General features: G+C 36.6%; 1 protein-coding gene across 2 annotated transcripts in view; it reads right to left on the reverse strand.

Annotated features, from left to right (window-relative positions):
- Positions 1–27386, reverse strand: part of LOC150099389 (protein lifeguard 1-like) — a 260287-nt gene that overhangs the window by 20684 nt on the left and 212217 nt on the right. For both annotated transcript variants that reach the window (XM_090403359.1, XM_090403360.1), the window contains exon 9: positions 11069–11158. In XM_090403359.1, coding sequence (XP_090259485.1) covers positions 11069–11158 — 90 coding nt within the window. The remainder of the gene's footprint in view (positions 1–11068; positions 11159–27386) is intronic.

Raw genomic sequence — 27386 nt, forward strand, 5'->3', positions numbered from 1 at the left:
TCTACAATTTTCCTCCAGATCAGTCTGCTACTTGTCAAGACTCCAATATTATCAGATCTTATATTTCTCTCGTCTAAGGCACTTTGTACCATATCAATCCACCTATATCTTGGTCTTCCTCTGGGTCGTTTTCCTGCCAACCTGGCAGAGAACACTTGTTTTGCTAATCTTTCCGCACCCATTCTGTTTAGATGACCATACCATCTGAGATTAGCTCTGCTAACACATTCGTGGATGCTGACAACGTCAAGTTCTTTCCTAATATCTTCGTTTTCATTATGATATTGCCATTGATGCATCTGTTCACACCTCTAATCTTTCTCAGGATTCTCATATCTGCGGTCTCTAGTCTTTGGTCAAGTGTTTTACTTCAGACCCAGCTCTCAGATCCATAAGTTAAAACTGAATTGAACATTGTCTTGTATAGAGCTAATTTAGGTTTTAACTAATTTCTCTCTTATTCCATATGAATTTATTCAATTGACTTCCTACCATACCAGCTTTGTTGATTCTGTTGCCTATTTCCATATTTAATTTACCATCTTCACTAAAAATGGTGTGTAAGTAGGCAAAATGTTTTACTTGTTTCACAGGTTCTCATCGTAATATATAACATCGTCCGCATAAAGCAAAGAGCTGACATTAACATCTCCAATTTTGATATCATGTCTAATTCCACTTTCCTTCATAATGTGATCCATATAAATAATGCATAACAGAGGGGATAATGTACATCCTTGACTCACACCAGATTTAACATTAAACCATCTTCCTGTACTTCCTTCAATTCTAATTGCTGACTTACAACTCAAATAAAGACTAAGTATTGCTTGATATAATGCCCCATTGACACCATATAACTGTAGCGTATTGAATAGCTTCTCTCTTGGTTCCTTGTCATATGCCTTTTCCAGATCGACAAAACTTAAATACAGATCTTTGTTATATTCCTAAGCTTTCTCAACTGTATTTGATAGTACCGATCTTTAACTGTGGTGATGTTGAACTGGGGTGTTTTTTCAGATTTGATAAAGCTATTCAGTTGTTTGCAGATGATGCAAAGTTGGGACGAACCATGAAAAGTAGAGAAGTGTTATGGTCTTACAAGAAGACTTTATTATATTGAGTGATTGGGCACGGGGATGCGAGTTCAATGTTGCAAAATGTAAGGTTATAAAATTTGGAAAACAAAAATGGGATGCAAAATTTGTGCTTGGTGAGGATATATTGTCAGAGGAGGAAGAAATAAGAGATCTGGGGATGATAATGGATAAGGATATGAAATTTATAGGACACATAACCAAAATTGTGAAGACTACACAAAGGCTTCTGGGAATGATGCAGAGGACACTAACTTGTAGAAGTAGGGAGATTCTTGTTCCATTGTATAGGGCTTTGATTAGGCCACACATGGACTATTGTGTCCAGATTTGGTTCACCGGTTTTCAGAAGGATGAAGAGATGTTGGAAAGGGTCCAGAGGCGACTGACTAAGGTAGTTTCTAACCTCTGAAATGTTGAATATGAGGAAAGATTGAGAAGATGCAACTGGCAGTGGATAGGAGTAAGATGGGAGATATGATAGAGACCTACAAGTTATTAAGGGGTTGTTATAGGATCAATGCTGGAGTGGTTCTACAGAAAATAGTGGGAGAAAAGAGGTCATCCCTGGAAACTGTATAAAGAGGGTGTTAGTAGGGGAGGGAGAAGCAGGTTTTTTTCATGCAGAGCTGCGAATGATTGGAATGCTTGCCTGAGAGTGTGGTGTCTACAGAGAATTTGAGTGTGTTTAAAGCATGTCAGAGGTGGAAGAAATAAGATGATAAAAGGACCTCCTAGATGAGTCTTTGACTCCATGGGGTCTTGGGTATAATAATAATAATAAATCCTCTGTATTCTCTTGTATCCTGAACAAGTATTAAGTTATCATTATGAACAATAACATAGTCAATGAGAATTTTTTATTTCTTATGTCTTATGCTAGAACATGGTATTAGTAATGACTAATACCATGTTCATATATACCAATGACTAGTTCATATTCTAAGAAAAATTCCAGCATGTATTTACATTATTAGTCTTTTACTTTTTCTCCAAATTTTCCTCAAGCCTTTGTATATGCCTGGTGGGATTCATTTCTTACTGCAGTTTAGATCTCCAACAAGAGTTTATCCTCATGTTGTTTGGTGTTGAATGCTACCACACTACTCCTTTCCCTTATTGCTACAGCCTCAATATAACATCCTATACTTATTATTTAGTAGGATCTCACTTGTTTTTGTCTTTATCTCAGTAATGCTAATCATGTCTATGTGGTCTTTTCTTCCAGTTCTAGTGCAGGTTAAAGTTCCTTTCTGTCTAGTTTAGGTGCAAACAAGTTTGTTTACACTTGGATAAAGGATTAACCAAGTATATAATTTCTTGGAATTTTTAATTTATAGCATAACCAAGTGAAAAAACTTCCAATAACTATCTCTAATCCAGAATATTTTAATAATAGGGCATGACACCTTTTGGCAACTCATATGAAAATATGACTTCTGCATTAATTTAACCTTGGTATCACCTCTGGGTCTGGCTCCTACTGATGAGACCTCAATAAAGGTCGAAACCCTTCACATAATGCATAGCATTATACATACCCATAAGGATATGTGCTTTGCATTATGGGATACTAGGGCAAGTGATGTGAAGTTATAAGCTTCTAAATATGAGTTGCCCCAGTCCAGAAAATAGTTCAGGCGCAAACTTGTTTGCTTACGCTTGGATGAAGGATTAAACCAATATATAATTTCATCATCAAATTCCTGACATGTACCCTCAAGGGGTGTACAGGATATGATAGTACTACATGAAAAATTTACATCATTAGTAACTTCCTATCTACAATTTTCCTCCAAATCAGTCTGTTAATTGTCAAGACTCCAACATTATCAGATCTTATATTTCTATTGTCTAAGGCAGTTTGTACAGTATCTCTTGGCCAAGCCAAGAGAAATGTACAACATGATGAGATTTCATTCAGACTGGGTGTGTTGCCCAATTGAACAAGGCCCCGCTGTCTTCATCAGAGAACCAAGGCAAACAGTGAAAAGTCAATTACAGTCAACCCTCCTATAACGCGATTAATTCGTACCGCGTTATATGGAAACCGTGTTATAAGAAACTCAGATTTAACGTGCGAACCAGGTTAATTCGTGCCGCGTTATATGGAAACTGTATACTGCGTTATATGGAAACCGCGCTATAAGAAACTCAGAATTAGTACGAATCAGATTGATTCGTACCGCGTGGAGTGAAACTCGGAAGTAAGTAAAATCACTTGTTAATCAGTTTGATTCGTTCTGCGTAAGATTTGATAAGATTTCCACTCATTAGAATCTTTTTGGCTATACAGTCTTCCGACCAGATCATCAATGCTCGTTCCATTTTTAACCATGTTAATGTTTCGCGCGCGGGTGACACGTTTCGCACCTAACGGACAGCCATCTGCCATAGTTTTCCTTATCTTTCCCGCATTTTTTTTTTACGGTTCGAATTGTAGATTCGTTCAAATTTATCGATTTTGCAACAGACGATATTTTTTCTCCACCCTTTAAACGATTTAAAATTTGGATTTTGTCCTCAAGAGATATAAACTTTCTTTTTAACTGTTTTCTTGTTTCTTTTGTGTCTGACATTATGCAAACCTGGGGTTAACAATTATTTTACAACAAATAAAAAATATTACCTACAGTATTGTGTAATGTTGTACATAACACTAATCGTGATATGTACGTCTGCACGGATTTACAGACAGTTTCCTACTAAGTTGCACTTAAAATTGATGACAAAGTGGGTGGTTGCAACAGCGAAAGTTCGGCAACGCTATTGGATAAAAAAATTCACGCAAATACGCAACAGCCCATCATACGGTCTATTTTAAGCATTAAAACAGAGCACTGTGAACAATCTCGCATCGTTTCTTCGCTTATAGGGGAATTCCCTGATAACTGAAATTGGAAAATGGTGAGGTACCTTCACCAAAAAGAAGGGAATTCCCCGTTAATTTCAACTGCAAAAATTTAACACATAGATAAATTCATGCTATAGAGAATCTTCTTAAACCAATTAAGTTGATGGAATGTTGTTGAACGGAAACCGCGTTAAAAGAGTACCGCGTTATAGGAGGGCTGTCGCAATTTTGGCTCCGCGTTATATGGAAACCAAGTTATAAGAGTACTGCGTTATAGGAGGGTTGACTGTACTGAAACAAACTCCATCTCAACATCTAGAAGAAGTAGAACAAACATAACATCAGAACTGAAGATAGGAACCATTAACAATAAGGAATATTAATGGAAAGGAAATTAAATAAAAATGCCAAGAAATTATATAAGAACAAATCTGAAAACACACCTAAACTCAACATCACCAGAGTTAAAGATCGGTACTATCAACATAAGAAGCCTGAATGGCAAAGAAATGGGGCTAGCTGAGGAATTAGATAAGTACCAGATCGACATAATAGGGGTGACTGAAACAAAAAAAACCAAAACTGGTGAGATCTTTCTGAGCAATAAATACAAAATGTTATATTCAGGCAATGACAACCAAGGAAAAGAAGGACTAGCCATAGTATTCAACACAAAATATGAGGCTAATCTTCTTGAATGGCAGACAGTCTCAAGTAGAGTGATGTGGGCAAATATGAGAATGGGAAACTGGACAATGAGACTTATTTGTGCCTATGGTGCCACAGAAGGTTCTACTAAGGTAGAAGTGGAGGAATTTTTTGATGCTTTAGAAAAAGCAACTGACACAGTGAAAAAGGAAAAGTTGGTCCCTGTTGGGGATCTGAATAGCAGATTAGGAAATGATTGTCAGAAATATGAAAATATTTTGGGAAAATTTGGAGAAAAGAGCAAAGCTAATAATAATGGCAAATACTTGATTTCTGCTCAGGACATGGACTGGTTATTACTAACACCATCTTCCAACATAAAAATGTGCACAAATTCACATGGAGAGAAGGGGCAAGGAATAAGAAAAGTCTCATTGACTATGTTATTGTTGATAGTGGTGTTTTTCTCCCTGGTGTAGAACACCAGAATGTATAAAGGATTTGAAATTGGAAGTGATCACTATTTAGTCTTGAGCAGGATAAAATTGAATTTCATATTGAAAAGAATAACATGTAAGAAAGTTCTAAAGCGAATAAAAGTTGAACAACTCTCAGATGTGAACTTAGACTCTATACACAAAGATTATTGAAGAAAAAATTAAAGCATTTGAGAACAGGAACAAAACCTTGGAGATTCAATGGCAAGCCTTGAAAAAATCCCTGTTTGATTCAGCCAGAGGGGCATGTGGTGAGGTTGTCTGCAAGGATAGAAAAATCAGGACTCCATGGTGGACACAGGAAGTTAAAGAGGGTGAAGGAAAAGAAGAAATCAAAAGTTCCTGGCAAATAAGTCAGCTTTTGCTCTTAGAGAATACAGAGACAAATGTAAGAAAGCGAAACATTGTGTAAAACTAGCTAAACAAAAGTCATGGGAGGACTTTGTCAAGAACATAGAAAATAAATATCAAGAAGGTGGCAAGATATTCTAGAGGTTGTTGTAGAAGCTTAGAAATGGAGGAAAGAGGACTGTAAAAGGAGTTAGAGATGATAAAGGTGACATGAAAACAGGAGAAAAAGATATCCTTGAACTATGGAATAAATACTTAGAGCTCTAATAGTGCCCATATATAAAAAGGGAAATAAAACTGAATGTGAGAATTACAGAGGTATTTCCCTACTGAGTGTTCCTGACAAGATCTATGCAAGTATACTTGAGAAATGGTTGAGAAGAATTGTGGAAGAAAAGCTTGGTGAAGAACAAGCTGGATTCAGGCCAAATAGAGGCTGTCAGGATCAGATCTTCACTTTATGACAAATGGTTGAAAAAGCATAGGAATATAACAAAGAGCTGTATTTAAGTTTTGTCGATCTGGAAAAGGCATATGAAAAGGAGCCAAGAGAGAAGCTATTCAATACGCTACAGTTATATGGCGTCAGTGGGGCATTATATCAAGCAGTACTTAGTCTTTATTTCAGTTGTAAGTCAGCAGTTAGAACTGAAGGATGTACAAGAAGATGGTTTAATGTTAAATCTGGTGTGAGACAAGGATGTACATTATCCCCTCTGTTATTCATTATCTACATGGATCACATTATGAAGGAAAGTGGTATTAAACCCGATATCAAAATTGGAGATGTTAATGTCAGCTCTTTGCTTTATGCAGATGATGTTATACTTCTAAATAAATCTGCTACAAGTCTGCAAGATTCTCTGACTAAATTGAATAGCTGTTGTAATAGATATGGTATGAAGGTCAGCAATAAAAAGACAAAGACAATGAAAATAGGCAGAATCATTGAAAATGTCAACTGTGTTGTGAATGGAGAACCTGTGGAACAAGTAAAACATGTCAGCTACTTAGGCACGATTTTTACTGAAGATGGTAAATTAAATATAGAAATAGACAACAGAATCAGCAAAGCTGGTATGGTGGGGAGTCAATTGAATAAATTCATATGGAATAAGAGAGAAATTAGTCGGAACACTAAATTAGCTGTATACAAGACAGTGTTCAAACCAGTTTTAACTTATGGATCTGAGAGCTGGTTCAGAAGTAAAACACTTCACCAAAGACTAGAGACTGCAGATATGAGAGAGTCCTGAGAAAGATTAGAGGCGTGAACAGATGGCATCAATGGCAATATCATATTAAAAATGAGGATATTAGGAAAGAACTTGACATTGTCAGCATCCAGGAATGCGTTAGCAGAGCTAATCTCAGGTGGTATGGTCACTTAAATAGAATGGGAGAGGAAAGATTAGCAAAACAAGTGTTCTCTGCCAGGTTGGCAGGAAAACGACCCAGAGGAAGACCAAGATATAGGTGGATTGATACGGTACAAACTGCCTTAGATGATAGAAATATAAGATCTGATAATGTTGGAGTCTTGACAATTAACAGACTGATTTGGAGGAAAATTGTAGATAGGAAGTTACTAATGATGTAAATTTTTCATGTAGTACTATCATATTCTGTACACCCCTTGAGGGTACGTGGCAGGAATTTGATGATGATGATGCTATTTTATTTACTATCTCCTGATTAAGTAAAACAGTTTTCTTAATGAAAGTAGTTGAGGGTCTGAATTAAAAATTTTTTTTATTATTGAGTTGTTATCTGTAGTTTAATGGCAACATTACAATTTCATGTCTACATGTCACAGAAGAATTGATAACTGAAGTAGTAGAAAATATTCAAGAAAAATGCAGTGAGGAGTAGAAACAATACCTGAAGTAGAAAAAGTATTCAACAACTTGAAATATGGAAAGGCAGCTGTCATACCTGTTCTTGAATTTATTCACACCACCTATACTCAACCACATCCAACGACAATCCATAACAGTCAAGCACCACTCTATGAGAGAAAAACTAGCTCTCAACCACTTCTTAATGACATTCACTCTCAACTTCCAAGGATGCTCTCACATCCTTTCTTCACCTGCCATAAAATGAAAGGTCCCATCTGCTGATATCCTGTATGACCCTTTCAGAAGTTTGTAAGCTTCAATCATATCACCCCTCTTTCTCCTGTTTGCTAGTGTTTGAAGTCCACAAATTCTCAATCTGTCTTCATAATTTGTATTCTATTCTACAATTCCAATATTACTTCAAACACTCTCCTTTGCACTATCTGTAACAGAATCACCATAGAAACCAGGAAATCTGGGATTATGCTGAAACTTGATCAGTTTCAGCATAATCCCACCAATATAATATGACACTGGATATCTCATCATACCAAGTGCATGACTTGACATTTACTAATATTGAACTGACAGTTATTTTCACAAGCCCACAATTCCAGTCCTTCAAATCCTTCTGTAAGCACTGCATATCAGTCACATTCTTGATTACCCTGCCTATTTTGGTGTCATTAGCAAACAGCTGTAAGTCTCCTGTCAAATCCCTCCCAATGTATTGATTGAATAACAATAGACCTGGGACTGAAGATACATCACTTCTTCTTTCACTACTACGCATTATTCCCGCTTCCTATGCAGGGTCCTCGTGTTACTTAGATGTGACTACTTGATAGTACCACTCCCAACTGACCTGTCGCCTAGTCTGCTGCTGGGGGCAGGGGGTATATTCTTGACTGTAGAAGCATATGTTCACAGGGCCGGTTTGCAGGATGAAAAACACCAGATAAACTGGCAGAAAAAACTCTACTGCCAGCACCCAAGACCGGCTAACTTGGCTATGCCTGAGGAATATCCTCAAAGTTCCTCATGTCTTCGATGGGAATCGAACCTGAGACACTCCTTCCTCAGTCAGATGGTTGCGAGGCACAAAGCCACTAGGCTAACCACATGGATACTGAAGATACATCAGTAGTTACCTCAAATCTTGCAGACTTACACCCCCCCTCCCCCAATATAATACTTTCTGATATGACAGTCAGCCATCTTCTTATCAACACTAATATTTTATAATTTAATCCCATATTCTCCGATTTATGCAACATTCTTCCATACTGTATTTTATCAAAAGTCTTAGCAAAATCCAAAAGTATCATAGTGTATCCATTTTCCCCCTATTTAACTCAATGATAACATTATTATAGAATATGAGTAAGTTGCTCAAACATGACCTTCCCTCAGTAAATTCATGCTGTTCATTGCAAAGTACAGATTCTCTATCAACCCATTTCTGTGAGCGAGTCCTAACTAACTTTCCAAAATCTTCACCACCATTCCAGAAATACTAACAAGTCAATAGCTGGATAATACGTCAATCTCTGCACCATACATTCTTTCCACTCTTGTGGAATTTTCCCTGTTCTGAGACTCAAATTATATAGCCTGGTGAAAAGAATAGCCAGTTCAGCTTAATACTTGTTTAGCATCCGTGCTGATATTCCATCAGTCCCTATTGCCAAATTGTTATTCAGTTTGTGCAACAGCTCTAGTACCTTTTTTTCAAATACCTGTGTTTTTTTCATCCAGTAAAGAAGAGGTAGTAATAAGCTCAATCTTGAATACACCAGATTGACAGCTTTCAGCAAAACAAGCACTCATGAGTCGAACAATCTCTTCTGCATCCATCACTCACAATACCATCAGCATTCAGTAGAGTTATTCTTTCATATTCTTTTTTTTTTAACTTAGATATAGTTTTTTGAACAACAGTTGCAACTGCTCCAGCCAGTTATAATTTTCATAACTGACATCAATCATCCCTTATATCCACATTGTATTCCTTCCACATCTTTTTCTTATGAATTTCTTGCTTAATAAGATTACAATTCCATTTTACTCCTACCCTATTTATTCTTCAAACTCTAGGGACCCATTCCAATATTGCATCATTTAAGTATTTTTTTTAAATGGTTCCCATGAACTGTCAATATCCCTCCCATCCAACTACTGATACCATGGTGCAGAATCCAGCATACTCCTCAGTTGGTCATAATTTATTGCTCTGTAGTTTAAGCATGTAACCTTTTCTGAATGGAACTTTCATAAAATTAGCCACTTCCCAAGTCATTACTGTATAATCACTACCAGCAATTGGAGGCAGAATAGTTAAGTCTTTAAATGATATGCCCTCTGACACTATAATCACATATATCACTCTTTGACCTCAAGTTCCTTCTATCACATGCCACTCGAAGAAGTTGTCTCATGACAGCTTAATAAATTCAGTTTCATTCTTCTTATGAGATTTCACTGTTACCCAATCAATGTTTGGTTAATTAAAGTCTCCCTTTATGATTACCCATCAATTTTATTTGATAATGCATTTCTTCATCACCAGCAACTGATCCACTAGGTCTGTAACAACATTATGTATTTGATCTTGTTAGACTCCACCTCACACTGGATGGTTTCAAACTCATTGTCACATGGAAAATTGTTACTAGTATTGCAGCCATAGGTCTCAAAACACTAGCTGCATTCAAGTTATAGTTATACAATATCATTAGCAGCACATCCCCTCCTCTTTCTATCCTGTCTATTCTTCCTAAAAATACTGTACCCTTTACACTCAATGCACCCAGTTAGTATGTCTGCTAATAGCCAGGTCTCGCTAATGTTTACAATCTGAGATCCCAACATACTCACCAAGGCAGCAAACTCTATTCCTTTGTTTCTGATACTCCTTGCATTTGTGTGCAAACATAATAAGTTACCTACATGCTTTTTTTTTTGCAAACTCTCCTCTGTAGCCTGCGTAAAAACTTGTGGATCTCTGTTCTTATCTAGTGTTTTGCTTATACATCCTTGAACATGCTTGATAAGTCCAAACTGGATGAATACAAAATCATTCTCTCCTCAATCATTTCAATGATAATACCCATTTCCATTATTAACACTATTGCATAATGCTGTTGCTCTTACACACAGATTCTCACAATTTCTCCCATCATAATCTAGTTTCCCCAACTTTCTGTGTTAGGTCTCATAGCAATTAACAATTTCTCAAGACTTTTAACACCAAATGCATTCAAGTGTAGGCTGTCCCTCTTATACAAATTATTCTTCTGACATCAGGATGGCAGCAAAAAGACCAAAACTACAATCTAGGTGGGTTGATGAGGTTAGTACTGTTTCAGAAGATTGAAATGCAAGATCCAACAATACTGGAGACCTGACAAAACAGATTAATCTCAAGAAAGCTAGTAAAAATGTAAACAATGATGTAGTACTATCATAATATCTTATATCCTTTGAGGATACATATCAGACTGGTGATGATCATATGACATTTTTGTATTAAATCAATTATCTTTTTCCCCCCCTTAAGAGAAAAAGTTTGTGTGTGTGTGTGTGAGAGAGACTATGTTTTCCTAGTCTGATGAAAGTATTATATAACAGAAAATACTGGTTATAAAATATTTTATAAAGTTTTCATGTGCTAAAGAACAATTTCAACTAATGATTTTACAATTATCTTAAAATATTTACTTTATGATACAAAGATGAACATACATGTGTATTACTACAAAAGTAAAGATACTTTACCTTTGAATGCATAATAGCTGCTAGAAATCCAAAACAAATGAGGATCAGGACAGTCACAAACAACATTCCTCCCATCATGGTAAAATCCCACTAAGAGAAAAAATTTATACATCAATATTTCATTATGATTTAAGATTTGCACATAATTCAATTTTCAAACTCAATTAGAATATGTTAAAAACAAACTCTGAAGAACCTTTTAATGATTACATTGAGAATATCAATATTAGTAAAAAAAAAAAAAAAAAAAGGCAAATTTATTTGATTTAAAATTATGCATGCAGAGTAAAGTATCTGCATTATCCACAAAACAATGTACAGAGATAGAGAGAAAGAAGATAAATACTGGAAAGTAGATAAGGTATCCCTAAACCAACCAAACATAAATAAGAATGCTTGTAGATAAACTTATACGTTGGTTATGTATACTAAAATATTAATTAAACTTTAATCAATACCTTCCAATATTTCGGCAATGTTACATTGCTATCTTCTGGGAACATAAAACTATGATATGTGCATGCAAGCACTAATAACGAGCAAATGAGGCTGAAGAAGGCAACTGGTGTTAGTCCTAGAGTCCTAAAGGTGCCCCTAGCAGGCTAAATTGGGCTGTCTTGGCTGTTGGACCGATGTTCTAAGGATGCAAGCTTCCCAAATTTGGGGCAGTCTCATGTACCCAAATTTGTTGAGATTCGGGAAGTTTTTTTTAGAGCTGAGGCTGATTCCAGGAACAATCTTTCATATTTATATATGAAAGATTCGCACTAGCTTCGTCCCACGTAGTACGGGTGAAGCTAGTGGCGGCTATAAATGAGTGCTGTCCTACTATGGCCAAAACAGGCAGGACAGCTAATATCAGGATATATGAACACAAAGATTACATCTGGTTTCACTAATACAGCACTCAGGACTTGCAGACCATGCACTAGATACCCACCACAGAATATGCTGGAAGAAAGCCATTTTACTACGCCATAGCAAATATAAATATGAAAGATTGTTCCTGGAATCAGCTTCAGCTCTAAAAAACTTCCCAATTCTCAACAAATTTGGGTGCATGAGGCTGCCCCAAATTTGAGAAGCTTGCATCCTTAGAACATCAGCCAAGACAACCCAATTTAGCCCGCTAGAGGGCACCTTTAGGACCAATGCCAATTGCCTTCTTCAGCCTCATTTGCTCGTTGTTAGTGCCTGCATACACATATCATAGTTTTATGTGCATGCAGGCACTCACTAAGATTAAGTTCCATGTCAAGAAGACTGTTTGATTTTTGCTTTGAGGTCTGCAAGTGCAAAAAATCCAGCAAAGGCGGTGAAACAATTGCAGAGGGCTGATACAATGATATACAAATAATTCTGAAATTTAGCCGTTTGAACAACTGCGTGGTTTGAACTATTTGAATTTATACTTTTAATGCAAGTACTTCAAACCATACAGATGAAACATGATGATTCGAATGAAGGTCAGTCAATATGTGCTAAGCGAACACATTTTGTTTATAAATTCCTTTAGGTTTTTTTTTTAAAACTTAAATTTGAAAATTAAGTTATTGAAAACTTATTTATAGAATAGTCCAGCATTTATCAATGCCAGTACAGTGATAAAAATATAGAAGTAAAAAAAAAAAAAAAGTTATAAAAATAAAAGAAGTGCCTTGTATTCCCTAAAGACCTTATGTATATCCCTGGGGATATGCATACCACCCTTTGTTTTCAACTAATCTAGACCATTTAAATAAAAAAAAATCCTGAGTTGTAGGCTGAAAACAGAAATGCCTTCTTTTCCTTTGTCTCTTTCCCACTATATGAAACATACATTAAAAGGCATTACTCATAATAAAAGATATTAATAACTACAATTCCACGAGAGGGTTCAATGCTCTGTTTTATGACAAAACAGAGCATTGAAAGAAAAGGAAGAAAATGGGGAAGAAAAAGTAGAAATAAGGAATATACACTTTTTAAAACTTGCTATATCTTTAAAAACCTGTTATATCTTTTGTCAACCTGGTTGGCCAAGTGGTTAGCATACTCCTTCTCCAACCAATAGAGTGTGGGCTCAAATCCTGCCATGGGTACTGATGTTTATGATTGTCTGTAGGTGAAAGATGAATTTCATCACCCAGTGAGACCACCTCCCTACTTATTGAAGGCCTGAAGTGGCTTTAAAAAGGTCCATGTTTGGTCTTTAGAGCAGAGTTTCCAAGACTATGTAAAAAATAAGTTAAAATACAAAAGATAAAAATAAAATAAAAATTGATACAAATAGGAAAAAATACCCTTGGTCAACCCACTGTACAAAATGTACTATTGGGTGGGAGCAACATAAAAATAATAATTAAAAAACCCCATAAATATCTCCAAATCTATGTTATGATTAATGAATAGCTAAAAGCTATTCACTGATCACATACCGATTTGGAAGTGAAGCGTGGAATTCATTCTTTTTATGGTCATCATACATATATTTTTTGCTGTGTGTCATTATGACTAACTCAAATTAATTGGAAATAATTCATCTGACATCAGTTTTTTTTCTGACTCAAGAAGTCAGAAAAAAAAAATAGTAATCAGAATGAACCGGATAGATAATGTAAAAAAATTGGACAGACATTTTTTCAAGAGCTGAAATAATGTCTAAATTCAAGAACTGGGTGGAGGTCTTTGTGAAGACTGTCTTCTGATATCTATCCTAATGGCCCCTATCATGGACTATGGATAGATATTAAAAACTTTATTTTCTCTTTAAAAAAAATTACAGTATGTTGGATAATGTTTTAAATTATTACCCATTACCTAGATAATGCAGGGAATTTCCTAGATGCTTTTTATAATTATATGAATGTGTGAATGGGAGTAGTTGAGCATGAGGAAAAATATGGGATAAACAATGTTAAAGGCAAGCATCTTGAGATAGGTGCAGAAAATTCACAGCTTAGAGGTAACAATGGCATGCAGCTTATAGATCCAAAAATGAATTGCAGTATTTATGTACAAATGCAAGTACAGAAATAAGGGAGATGAAATTGTTGCATTGATTGAGTTCATTAACCCAAAAATTGCTCAAATATAATATATTAAATATAACTGGATGAAGACGAACAGGCTTGTGGTTTGAAAGTACGGGTTGCAAGAAAAGTCTGTAGAAAGTGAGTGAGAAAGCAAAGTGCTGGACAAAAAGTGAATATTAGTGAGAACGTAGATGAGAATGTGAAGTAAAAATGACTAAAACACAATTTGCAACATGGAAGATACGAAAATGCTGATGTGATTATAATGGGAATAGGTAGTGTGCTAGTTAATATCGAAGAGGTAAATTGAAAATTAGAAGTTGCGCATGACAGAAATTTCATGGCTCTGAGTGCTTCATAATACAAAACAGGAGTTGGAAAGACTGGGAAATTGTTAATTAGGCACCATTAGAAAGCTAAGAAAGGAGACAAAATGCATGATAGGAAAAAGGAAGGCACAGAGGAATAGAAAGAATGAACAAGAATATGGTATGGTATGGCAATTCTATAATTAGTGATGTAGATGAGCAAATAACAAAAGTGTGTTTTCCAGAAGTGACAATCTGTGACGTGACTAAGGGTAGAAAAAGCAGAAGATATGATTGTATTAGTCAAATCAAACAAACTGAAAGGAGATAAGTATGGAATGAGGTGAGATATGAAAAATTTGTTGAATGTTTAATTGAGCAAAAAAAGACGATTAAAGACCCAAGCCTATCAGCTTGGTGCAAAGGTATAACAGAAGTGAACTGAGATGGAGAGCTATAATTGCTAATGATTGGTGTTAGGGGCTTGGATAGATGTTTCCAGTGAAAACGTGAATACAAGTAGTCAGAAAACCAGGCTACAAGAGAGCATACCAAGGTGGAAGTGATTAAGATTGTTATAACAGAAAGCATGAAAGAGAGTGACAGAAAGGATAGTTTGGAAAGGATGCCTCCAAGAATGGTTGGTTAGTTTTGTTGCACAAGAAAAACAATGACTGCAATAGTCAGGTAGGGAATATATTTGGTTGATGAATCTAAACTCAGGATTATTTGAACCAATCGAGATTTTAAAGTTACTTGAACATGCATCAACCTGGTGGATGGCTATCATGCATGTCTACTAATGCCAGAAACATCAGGAATAAAGGCAACGAATTTTTAGCATTAGCAAATGAAATGGGATCAAAATTATTGGCATTACTGACAAGACTAATAGAGAATTATCCTTACAGGAATAGGATTGTAATGGATACTGTGTATTCAGAGAGAACAAAGGATTTGGGAGGGGGGGGGGTACACTGCTAATGAATGCAGCGGAATAAGCTATGTAAATATCTTGAATGATGATAGTATGAGTAACACAAGCAGCAGGCTAAAGGCTATTTGGTGTGAAGTAATGGTAAGACAAAATACACATTTGCATGCTGATAATGGGACAGTTATCTGAAGAGGACTGAACTACACTGGCAGATAAATCGTAGGGATACAGGTAAGATCATTAAGGATGATTTCAACTATGGAGATACAGAGTGAAAAGAGAGAGAGAGAGGGGGGGGAGAATATGCAAGACAAGGGAAAGATATTTTATAGAATAACTGAAGGATTGAGGACAGGATATGTAGAGTATTTTATTATTCCATGAGCATTTCCATGGAATCTAGACTAATGGAAAGCTTTTACTTACATAATGTCTATCACATCTCTCCTTAAAGTCATTCGCTGAGCATTAGTGCACTGTACCATGAAAAATAGGCAGACTACTGCTGAACAATTGTGTGAAAAATTCAACACCAGTCGTGAGAAATCCATTTCAGCAAAAACTCTGTGCCGGGTTGGATATCATGGTTGGTTGCCTTACACAAGCCTTTGATCACTCCTGTCAATGCATGCAATCTCGTACAATAGTGCAAAGATCACAGGCAGTGGACTATACGACAGTGGAGGGATGTGATATGGTCCAACAAATGCACGCTCACACTTTTTTGTTGCAAACAGACAAATGTGTGTGGTGTTAGTCAAAGGAAGCTTACCAGCCACAGTGCTTGTTTCCAACTTCTGTCGGATGATTGGTGTAAAATTCCTCCTATTGAGTTACAAGCACTGACAGTCTCTCCCTCAAAGAATACAGGCTGTACTAGATGTCCACAGCAGACCAACACCACATTAATCTAAACATGCCATTGTTTCCATTTTTTGTCCAATACCTATATATAATAATTATTTAGACAACGTGTGATATGATTACTTCTTCAATGAGTCCTTAAGTCAATGGATGAGTCTGTATAAAAATATTATGCCAGGAATATAAACTGAAGAATATTTTCATGAAGACTCATCCATTGACTTAAGGACTCATTGAAGAATTTAATCACTCTTCTTCCCTTGTTGTGTGGGCAACAAGGGAAGAAGAGTGCGGCTAATGACATCAGGAAAATTGTATGCCCACACAAGGTGGCGATGCAGGGGTGAGGAACAGTATCCGTGGGTTGGAGGAAGTATGATATTAGGTAGGAGTAGATAGGATGAGACATTTAGGTAAACATTCCCATAGATCAGTGTTTCCCAAACTTTCAATACTTGCATACCACTTTTGAAATTTCAGTAACACCAGCCTATCCCCCCACCACCACCACCTCTTAGGCAAAGGCAATTTGCAAAAAGTTATATTTCGCAGAAATAAAAAAACTAACAGATCTTCGAAAATCGCAACTATCCTACACAACTAATAAATTATGCAAACAAGACTGCCAAAAACCACCAAAACAACTCAAGTACCAAAATAAACTTCAAAATATTATCAAACTACCATACACCCAAAACACATACAAAGCCTACAAATACATCTTCAAACATACTCACTACAAACTGGTATTCACCACAAACCAAAAATTGGCAAATCTCCTAAAACCCATTAAATCTCAGACACAAAAAGAAATATTCGAACACCACAACGTAGTCTATAAATTTCCCTGCCAAAAAGACTGTGATATCACCTACACAGGTTCCACTATCAGGTCTTTATGGGCAAGACTACAAGAACACTTCCGCGATTGTAACATCCCTATTCCAGAACATTTAAATACTAAAAAACGCAACATCAAAAAGAAAAATCAAATACAAAGCACAGGAAAAATGGAAATAGCTCTCCATGCCCTTGAACAAAAACATACCCCGCAGATCGACAAGGCCATCATAGTAGACAGACATGACAATGAAACAATGCTTAGAATATCGGAAACAATAGCCATAAAGTGTGATGAGAACTCTATCAACGTACACAGGCCCTATATAATCTCCGAGGTTTGGAAGCTACACAACATAAATTGAGGTCACAACCCCGACCAATAGGCGATAACACAAACACTTCAAAAGCAGAAGCACCTATCTGACCTGACATAGCATCCACTTTCTCCATGTGTTCAGACGACGACCACGAATAGTCGAAACGGACCGCACCCCGTCAACCCCCCCTCCAAAAAATCAGTTGCTGTTTTCAACCCCTTTCACCCTTTCCCACCTCATATAAATATATAAAAAACGTTACGCCCATCCCTTATAATAAATGTTATTGAAAAAAACCGGGTTTTTTCCATATACATACATACATACATCTTCTTTATACCCTCTTTTACCTTGCAGTGCAGAGGGTCCATTGATCATCAGACCTCAATCCGTTTACAGGATAAGGTGGTCAGCCCTATGCCCCGGTATATCCTATGGCCTGTAGTGTTAAGTTCTCAAGGTCAATTTGTCTGCTTTGCAGGATGAAAACCCCCAGAATAAACTGGGGAAAAAACCCTGCTGTCCACGCCCAAGACTCGCTAACTTGGCTATGGCTGAGGAAGATCCTTCAGCTCCTCACGTCACCGACGGGAATCGAACCTAGGACACTCCTTCCCCAGGCATATGGTTGCGAAGCGCATAACCACTAGGCTAACCGCACGGATGAGGGTTTTTTCCATTTGTTTCCAAAGTTTCCAATAAAACTTTGATGTGTTGCTCTTCTGCCTTGTAGGTTTTGATAAATTCATCCATATTTACAAGCATTTCTAATTTTTGTTGCTTTACCTTTTTGTGCCATAACTCTAGTTTTTTTTACAAAAAGCATTAACTTTGTCACTTATCTCTAAGATATGTGTATTTTTTCCTTGGAGTTGCAGGTTTAATATATTTAGTTTCTTGAATATGTCCATCAAGTAGCTCAATTTCATCACAAATACGTGATCTGATCTCTAAGCTTCTCTGCTTCATGATTTTCCTCTTCCAAGAAGATTGCTATTTCGTCTCTTAATTCATAAAGATTTTGTAAACATTTTTCCTGTGATAACTATCTTGTCTCGCAGTAAAATAGTAACACTGAATGGTCTACTCCAGCCATGTCTTTGCAAAGTTCAGAAAACAGTCTTGATTTTAAGGGTCTCATTTTTATATAATTCACCATGGTTATAACTGTTGTTATCACAATGTTTAGACGAGGACTCATTTCCTTTGCTGCAAAATCTTCTCTATGAATCATGCAATGTGTCCAAATACATTGTGGGGATTTTCCCTCACAAGGGCTTGTAAACTTTTAAACCTTCCAGACATAACTCGAGCACCATCAGTGCAAATTCCAACACAATTTTTCCATGTATGTTTGTTTTGCATATAAAATCTTCCAATATTTTGAATAAATCAGTTGCTGTGGCTCTTCTTTCTATTGGTTTACAAAACAATAACTCTTCAACGGCTGATAATCCATTGCAAAATCGAGCAATTAAATGACAATCCTTGTTGCTGTCTGTTGTCTCATCAATTGAGAATAGTTGATCACAAAGCTTCGAAAAATTTGTTGCTGCATATCTTCACATATCACCAATTCGCTGAGGCAACAGTATCATTTGATAGAGGTATGCACTGTAGTTGTTTAGTAAAACTTTCAACTTTCTCCAAGAATAGTTTCCACAATATCAATTGCAGCTGGCAGAATTAGGTCTTCTCTGATAGTGTGCATTTTTTTTTTTTTTTTTGCTATTTTATATGCAACTTTGTAAGAAACTAGTAAAGCTTTTTCATTTACAGACAAAGCTTTTTTTAATACTAGATTTTTGCTTTTCAAAACATTTTAGTTTGGCAGCAAATAGAAGTTTGTTAACATACTACTTATGAAGTATATCCAAATGTCTTTTAAATTTATTCGGTTCCATGCTATCAACAATCAAAATTTTCAAACAAATAACACACAGTGGTCTTTTCCATCATTTACTTCAGTCTTTGTAAAACCAAAATCTAAATATTCTGCTGCATACTTTCTTGATTTTACTTTGGGTGATATTCTGTGAACCTGAATTTGTTGATGCTCCACAGTCATCAGATGCCTGCTTATGTCCAATTAAAAATTTATCCGTTTTTCTACACTAGAAAAGGTTTTTATACTGTGTATCACAGTCATTGTGAATAGGAGTAAAATAACACTGACCATCAACTTTTCACTGTTAGTCACTGTTGCAGTGTTACTGCCATCTTGCCTTATTTATACTCACAGAAACATTTCCAGAAGATTCAAGACTTCCCGTGATGAAATTGCAAATGTTTCCGAAAGGCTGATACAATTCAACGGACTGTGCAGTGATGCCAGATCTATGCAATTTTCGAAAGATTTGATGACATATTTAAATTTGTATGAATTAAATCCTAGTTTTTTTTTGTGCTAACTGATGGCTTTGTCAGTGTCTCAGCACAAGAATTGCAGGGTGGGGGGGGCACCACAAAAATTAATATTAAAAATGGGACACATGAAAGAAGGATGAGAAATACTGCTCAAAGGAGTCAAGGACTCATCAAGGAAGTCATAGATCACCATACCAGAATGTCATACTTCAAGTTCATTCACACTTGATGAGTTCACTACTTCAACAAGCAAATTGTTCTGCTCACTCACTACTCTGTGAGAGAAAAATCTAGCCCTCACTCCTTTTTTAACCACACACAAAGTTAACTTCTATGGATGTCTCCTTATCTCCTCCCTAACTTCCATATATATTGAAAATTTTCATCAATTGATAGCATATAACACACTTTCAGAAGTTTATAGACCTCTATTATATCACCCCTCTCTTTCCTGTTTACGACTATTGGCAGTCTGAATACTTTCAGCTTGTCCTTATGACACTCCATAATCCTGATATTAGTTTTGTTACTCTCCTTTGCACCCTTTCTACAGCTTCTTTATCCCCTATGGACCCAAGAGATCAAATCTGTACACAGTAGTCCAGGTGCAGTTATATCAAGGCATTGTAAAGAAGCAAAATGACTTCCTTATTCTTATATGTCAATGTTTCTTTCACCGTTACAATTATCCTCCGAGTTGTATTTGCAATGTGACCTTTGAACTTCAGTTTTATATCCACTATAACACCAGGATCCCTAGCCTCATCAATTTCTTGTAACATAACCATAATCCTACCAATAGAATATGCTACTGTAAATCTCTTCCTGCCAAAGCACATAGCTTTACACTTACAAGTATTAAATTGACAGCCATTACCATTTGCCCACTGCTCCAGGTTATTTGAATCATTCTGTAAGTTCTATATACTAGTAGCATCTCTAATTGCCATGTCTATCTGTGCATCATCAGCAAAGAATTGAACTTCTCCTGTCTGGTTCTTCCCAATAGCACTAATGTATAGATTGAACAACAATGATTCAAATACTGATCTCTGGGGAAACTCCACTGATCACCTTAAATTTGGTAGATTCACACCCACCATATACCACCGTCTGATACCTGTCAGAGCCAGCTATCTATCCAAGTCTCCTGTTTGCCAGTGTCAGCAGTCTGTATACTTTCAGTCTTTCCTTGCGACACTCCATAATCCTGATATTAGTTTTGTTACTCTCCTTTGCACTCTTTCTTCAGGTATATATAGTATATATTTCAATTCTATATTCTCCAGTTTATGCAACAGGCTGTCATGTGGTATGCTAACTTATATCTTAGCAGAATCTAAAAGTATCATAGTGTATCCATTCCGTGTGGAGAGGCTTACGTGCTGTGAGGACATCATATTGGAGGCTTAATGGATTGTATATGGCACTCAGAAAGGATTAAAATTCCATTGCCATCAATTCTGGTTATTTTTGTTGGAAGAACAAAATCTACAAGCAGATAGAGGGAACTGCCATGGGTTCCCCCCTCTTGCCAATTTTTATATGGAAGAATTTGAAAAATGAGCCATAGACTCAGCCCCTCTCAAACCTTCTATCTGGCTAAGATATGTAGACGATGTGTTCTCTATTTGGCCTCATGGCCCAGACACATTAGACTCTTTTCTCAGTCACCTCATCAGCCTACATCCAAGAATCCAGTTTACAATGGAAAAGGAAAAGAACAATTGTTTACCCTTCCCAGACACCTTACACGCATTCCCAACGGTACACTTTCTTTCACTGTATATAGAAAACCCACACACACACACAGGCAGATACATTCACAAACTCTCCCACCACCACCTCACTCAACAATATGGCATTATTAAAACTCTTACCAAGAGAGCCCACAATCTTTGTTCCAGTGGAACCACCTTACAACTGAGCTTGACCACATACACAACACTTTCCTCTCCAATGGCTACAGTGATCACAGTATTCAAAAAATAGTCAGGTCCTCCCCCTTTCCTCGGTCTTCTCTTCAGAAAGAGTTTAGAAATGCCATCACCATACCCTACATCCGTGGCACATCAGAAAAAATAGCCAAGATTTTAAAAAAGTACAACCTACACACAGCATTTAAGCCCCACTGCAAACTTGCTACCCTTATCCGCTCTACAAAAGATCAGCTCCCTCCTCTCTCAGTGCCTGGAGTCTATAAAGTACCCTGTTCATGTAAACTGGCGTACTTTGGACAGACAGGCAGATCAGCCACTATCTGCCTGGAGAAACATAAGCCATACATCCGCAAACACAACTACGGTCAGTCAGGCTTGGCTGACCATATCTTGGATACAACAAACAGGATCTCATGGAAAAAAAACCACCATGCTCCACCACAGCATATTCAAAAAAGAAAGACTATTCTTAGAATCGGCAGCAGCTCTCAGGAATCAACCAAATCTCAACGAATATGGTTGCATTAAGTTTCATAAGATTTGGGAAATGCTTATCACCAGAGGTCCCACTTTACATTCCAGGCCACCTACAACCGCCCTTAGAGAGCGCTCCACCTAGATAGGACTCACACACGTGGTTGGGCTTAGTATTTTGTGTTATTTGTTTTTGATGTTACATTAGTTTTTTTGTAATCCCTGAAGATGTCTCATTTACTGAGACGAAATATATAGGAAGTATTAAATTCTGTTTTAATCCTTTCTGAGTGCTGTATACAATCCATTAAGCCTCCAATATGATGTATCCATTCCCTTTATCCAACCGCAGCAGTAATGTTATAAAATATGAGCCAATTGTTAAATCATGCCATCCCTTTAGGAAATCCATGCTGTTCTTTGCAAAGTATAGCTTGTCTGTCAACCTATTTAGGTTGCCAGAAAAAAGAATTTTCTTGCAAAAATTTCTTCACAACAACTTCTCTACAATCTTCATCACTTCAGAGATGCTGAAAGACTGGTAGTTAGATACATTGTTCCTCCCCCCAACACACACACTTATGTACAACAGAACCATCGTGCATTCTTTCCATTCCTGTGGGATCTTTCCTTAGCTGAGACTCAAATTTATACAAACATGTCAAGGGTCAAACCATTTCAGCCGAACATTTCTTTACCCCACATGCGACTGGCTGACTGATTTCAGTGAATTATAAAGATATTTAATTTTTAACATTTGCATTATAATAAATAACAAAAATGTGAAACTTTTTTTAATTATTAAACACATTTTTAGTTATACAAAATAAAGAAAAACCAGAATTATGAAATTTAAATTTTCAGTAATAAAAAAAGCTTAATGAAACAAATAAAATTTGTTGGAGAGTTCTGACCACATGGTTTGAACTATTTAGATTTAAACTTTTAATACAAACAGTTCAAATCACATGGTTGGAATGTGATCGTGCAGTCAGCCAGATGAGACCATAACTAAAGTCAGTCAATACATGGCAAGGGATACATTTTCTTTAAGCTTCCTGATTTTTTAGTTATTGAAAAATTATTTATAGAACAGACCTGCACTTGTCTGAGATAATATGGCAACAAAAATATAAAAGTAAAAAATAATCAAAATTAAGAAGAGTGCCACGTATTCCCTAAAGACCTTTTGCATACCCCTAGGGGAGGGACATGTACCACAATTTTGAAAACATTGTAAAAGATTATTTTAAAATGGTAATATAGATTAGTAATACAGCACCTTGTTAGATCTGAGGATGATTAAAGGATGTGACTGTGAATAAAGTCACTCTCCCTCCAATTGATGAGTGATCGCATGGATGACATGCAGGTTAAAAAGAAGAGAGAATACATGTGGAATAGGTGATTATAAAATGCTTGGTAGACAGTTTGGAACTATAGCATAGAATGAGGAGTCAGGGGGGAAAGGGAATCAATGCTGACTGGACACTGATCAAGAGCTATTTAGCAGCTATAATGTCTGAATGTATTCTAAAGATTAGGAGTTAAATAAGGTAGGAATCAAATGGAAGAAAAGAGAGATTAAGTATGTAATTTGGAAGAAGATGAAAGCATTATGGAGCAACATAAAACAAATAGTAATAATCAATTGCATAAGGACTATAAAGACTCGGCTATGAAGGTGATGTGATACAATTGGTAAAGATAACAAAGTGCAATATGAACAGCAAATGGTCAATCAGACCAAAAAAATACTCGAGTTCTTTTGATATGTGGCAAGTAGGGGGGGGGGGAACAATTATGGGAGGATGATGTAGTGGATGGAGCAACAAATGATGGCTTAGTAACTGTTACAGAGGACATAATTGAAGTATTCAATGAGAAATTCATCAAGATATTTCATCCTCGTAAGCATGAGAATGTGAGGAACTTCTGGATAGAGAAGAATAGCAGTAGGACTTCCCATCCACAAATGGTTGGGAAGTCCTGTAGTACAATTAGTACAATGTGTCTATTTTTACTGATATTATATATATACAGGGTGTTCGGGATAAATTTGACAGTTTCGTAAGGAAAAAGAAAATCTTCTTTGTATCTATTAAATTTAATGAATTGACAAAAAAACATTACAGGCAGAGTTAATTACAATACTATCAACAAGATTTACTCAAAATAACCACCATTAGCATCGATCACAGCTTCAATTCTGCTTCGGAACCTCGAACAAGCTGATGCTACAGTCTCCCTGGGAAGGGCCGCAAAAACTGTTTTAATTTTATCCATTAACTGGGCTTTTGTATTACTGGAAGTGCGATTGGTGTCTTTTTCAACTGCGCCCCATACAAAATAATCCATGGGGTTAAGGTCTGGGGAGTTTGGAGGCCAAACATTTGGACTGGTGAAGTCGTAGAAATTTTCAGACAACCATTTTTGACTTTTCCCAGAGGTGTGGCAAGGGGCCGAATCCTGCTGCCATACATACGGCCTACCATTGGCTACCCTTGTTATCCAGGGCTTGACTACAGTTAGCAACTCCACGAACAAAGCCCGAATTCCAATGCCAGGGTTCTTCAACACCTGTTCCTGCAGATTTGCGAGGAATTCTGCTGTACGAACACAATCAGATCGTCTGCTAGGGATCTTTCTTCTTGCTACATCCTCGTAGTCACCATTGCAAGTCTCTAGTTCATGCCTGATTGTTTTTACTGTATTCAGGGAGCATTGGGCAGCAGTTGTAATATCCTTATTTTGATGGCGGGCACGAATCATCATGATACAAGTTATTCTCTTCCATGATTCAGGTGGGTTCCAGCTATCCATCCTTTCTGACATCTTGTATATGAATGAAAAAGGGTCCAAATTTTTAAATGAAGAGAAGTGTGTGTTAATACATGTAACTTACGGAAAAATATAATTAATTATAAATATGTCAAATTTATCCCGAACACCCTGTATATATATATAGTATTTTTATTTATTTTACTAGGTTCGCAAACTGCTCTACAGACTAAACATGGAACTTTTTCAATCCACTTTGGGCCTCCAATGCCTTAAGGAATGTTGCAGTACATTAATTGCAGTCTTGACATACCAGCTTAACAATAATCTTTTAACAAGGCAATTCCCAAATGAGTGGAAAGAGGAGAAAATTGTTCCACTTCAAAAAGGGGGCTGTAAGATTAAGGCCTCCAATTATAGGCCAATCTCTGTGTGTAATCATGGTTAATGTACTAGTGAAGTTGGCAAGGATCAGAATCCAGAACTGGGTTTGATAGCAGCAGCAAGTGCTAAGATGATCGGCATGGATTTGTTAAAGGCAGATTGCATTTTAGCATCTATTTATATATCAAACCATGGTGAGAAATGGATTGGTGGTGTTATCATGTTAACTTTTTCAAAGTTGTTAACTAAATTTCAATGGAAGGGATTAGATAACAGGCTAGTGAGTGGGATACACAACTGGCTGTCAGTAGCTATTATCAAGTATGTACAAGAGGGAAGGGGACAACAATATTCAAAAATAATGAATATTATTTTGATAAAATATTTATTATATCATGTATAATGAATGATATTAGGATAGGTTTACCTGGAGCTATCTGGAGATAATGCAATTTTCTGGAACAGAGCATATATCATCATCATCAAATTCCTGCCATGTACCCTCAAGGGGTGTACAGGATATGACAGTACTGCATGAAAAAATTACATCATTACTAACTTCCTATCTACAATTTTCCTCCAAATCAGTCTGTTACTTGTCAAGACTCCAACATTATCAGATCTTATATTTCTATCGTCTAAGCCACTTTGTACCGTATTAATCCACCTATATCTTGGTCTTCCTCTGGGTCGTTTTCCTGCCAACCTGGCAGAGAACACTTGTTTTGCTAATCTTTCCTCTCCCATTCTATTTAAGTGACCATACCATCTGAGATTAGCTCTGCTAACGCATTCCTGGATGCTGACAATGTCAAGTTCTTTCCTAATATCCTCATTTTTAATATGATATTGCCACTGATGCCATCTGTTCACGCCTCTAATCTTTCTCAGGACTCTCATATCTGCGGTCTCTAGTCTTTGGTCAAGTGTTTTACTTCTGACCCAGCTCTCAGATCCATAAGTTAAAATTGGTTTGAACACAGTCTTGTATACAGCTAATTTAGTGTTCCGACTAATTACTTTCTTATTCCATATGAATTTATTCAATTGACTTCCCACCATACCAGCTTTGCTGATTCTGTTGTCTATTTCTATATTTAATTTACCATCTTCAGTAAAAATTGTGCCTAAGTAGCTGAAATGTTTTACTTGTTCCACAGGTTCTCCATTCACAACACAGTTGACATTTTCAATGATTCTGCCAATTTTCATTGTCTTTGTCTTTTTATTGCTGACCTTCATACCATATCTATTACAACAGCTATTCAATTTAGTCAGAGAATCTTGCAGACTTGTAGCGGATTTATTTAGAAGTATAACATCCTCCGCATAAAGCAAAGAGCTGACATTAACATCTCCAACTTTGATATCAGGTTTAATACCACATTCCTTCATAATGTGATCCATATAGATAATGAATAACAGAGGGGATAATGTACATCCTTGTCTCACACCAGATTTAACATTAAACCATCTTCCTGTACTTCCTTCAATTCTAACTGCTGACTCACAACTCAAATAAAGACTAAGTATTGCTTGATATAATGCCCCATTGACACCATATAACTGCAGCGTATTGAATAGCTTCTCTCTTGGCACCTTGTCATATGCCTTTTCCAAATCGACAAAACTTAAATACAGATCTTTGTTATATTCCCATGCTTTCTCGACTATTTGTCGTAAAGTGAAGATCTGATCCTGACAGCCTCTATTTGGCCTGAATCCAGCTTGTTCTTCACCAAGCTTTTCTTCCACAATTCTTCTCAACCGTTTCTCAAGTATACTTGCATAGATCTTGCCAGGAACACTCAGTAGGGAAATACCTCTGTAATTCTCACATTCAGTTTTATTTCCCTTTTTATATATGGGTACTATGAGAGGTCTACTCCAATCATCGGGGATTCGTCCCTCTGTCCAGGCTTTCTGAACTATGCAGTGCAGCCACTGTAAGACTCTTATACCACCATACTTCAGCATTTCTGGTCAGTTTTATTTCCCTTTTTATATATGGGTACTATGAGAGCTCTACTCCAATCATCGGGGATTCGTCCCTCTGTCCAGGCTTTCTGAACTATGCAGTGCAGCCACT

The sequence above is a fragment of the Typopeltis vanoorti genome, chromosome 14, assembly GCF_054136105.1.
Source record: "Typopeltis vanoorti isolate ZY-2024b chromosome 14, IOZ_Tvanoo_1.0, whole genome shotgun sequence".
Lineage (NCBI taxonomy): Eukaryota > Metazoa > Arthropoda > Arachnida > Uropygi > Thelyphonidae > Typopeltis > Typopeltis vanoorti.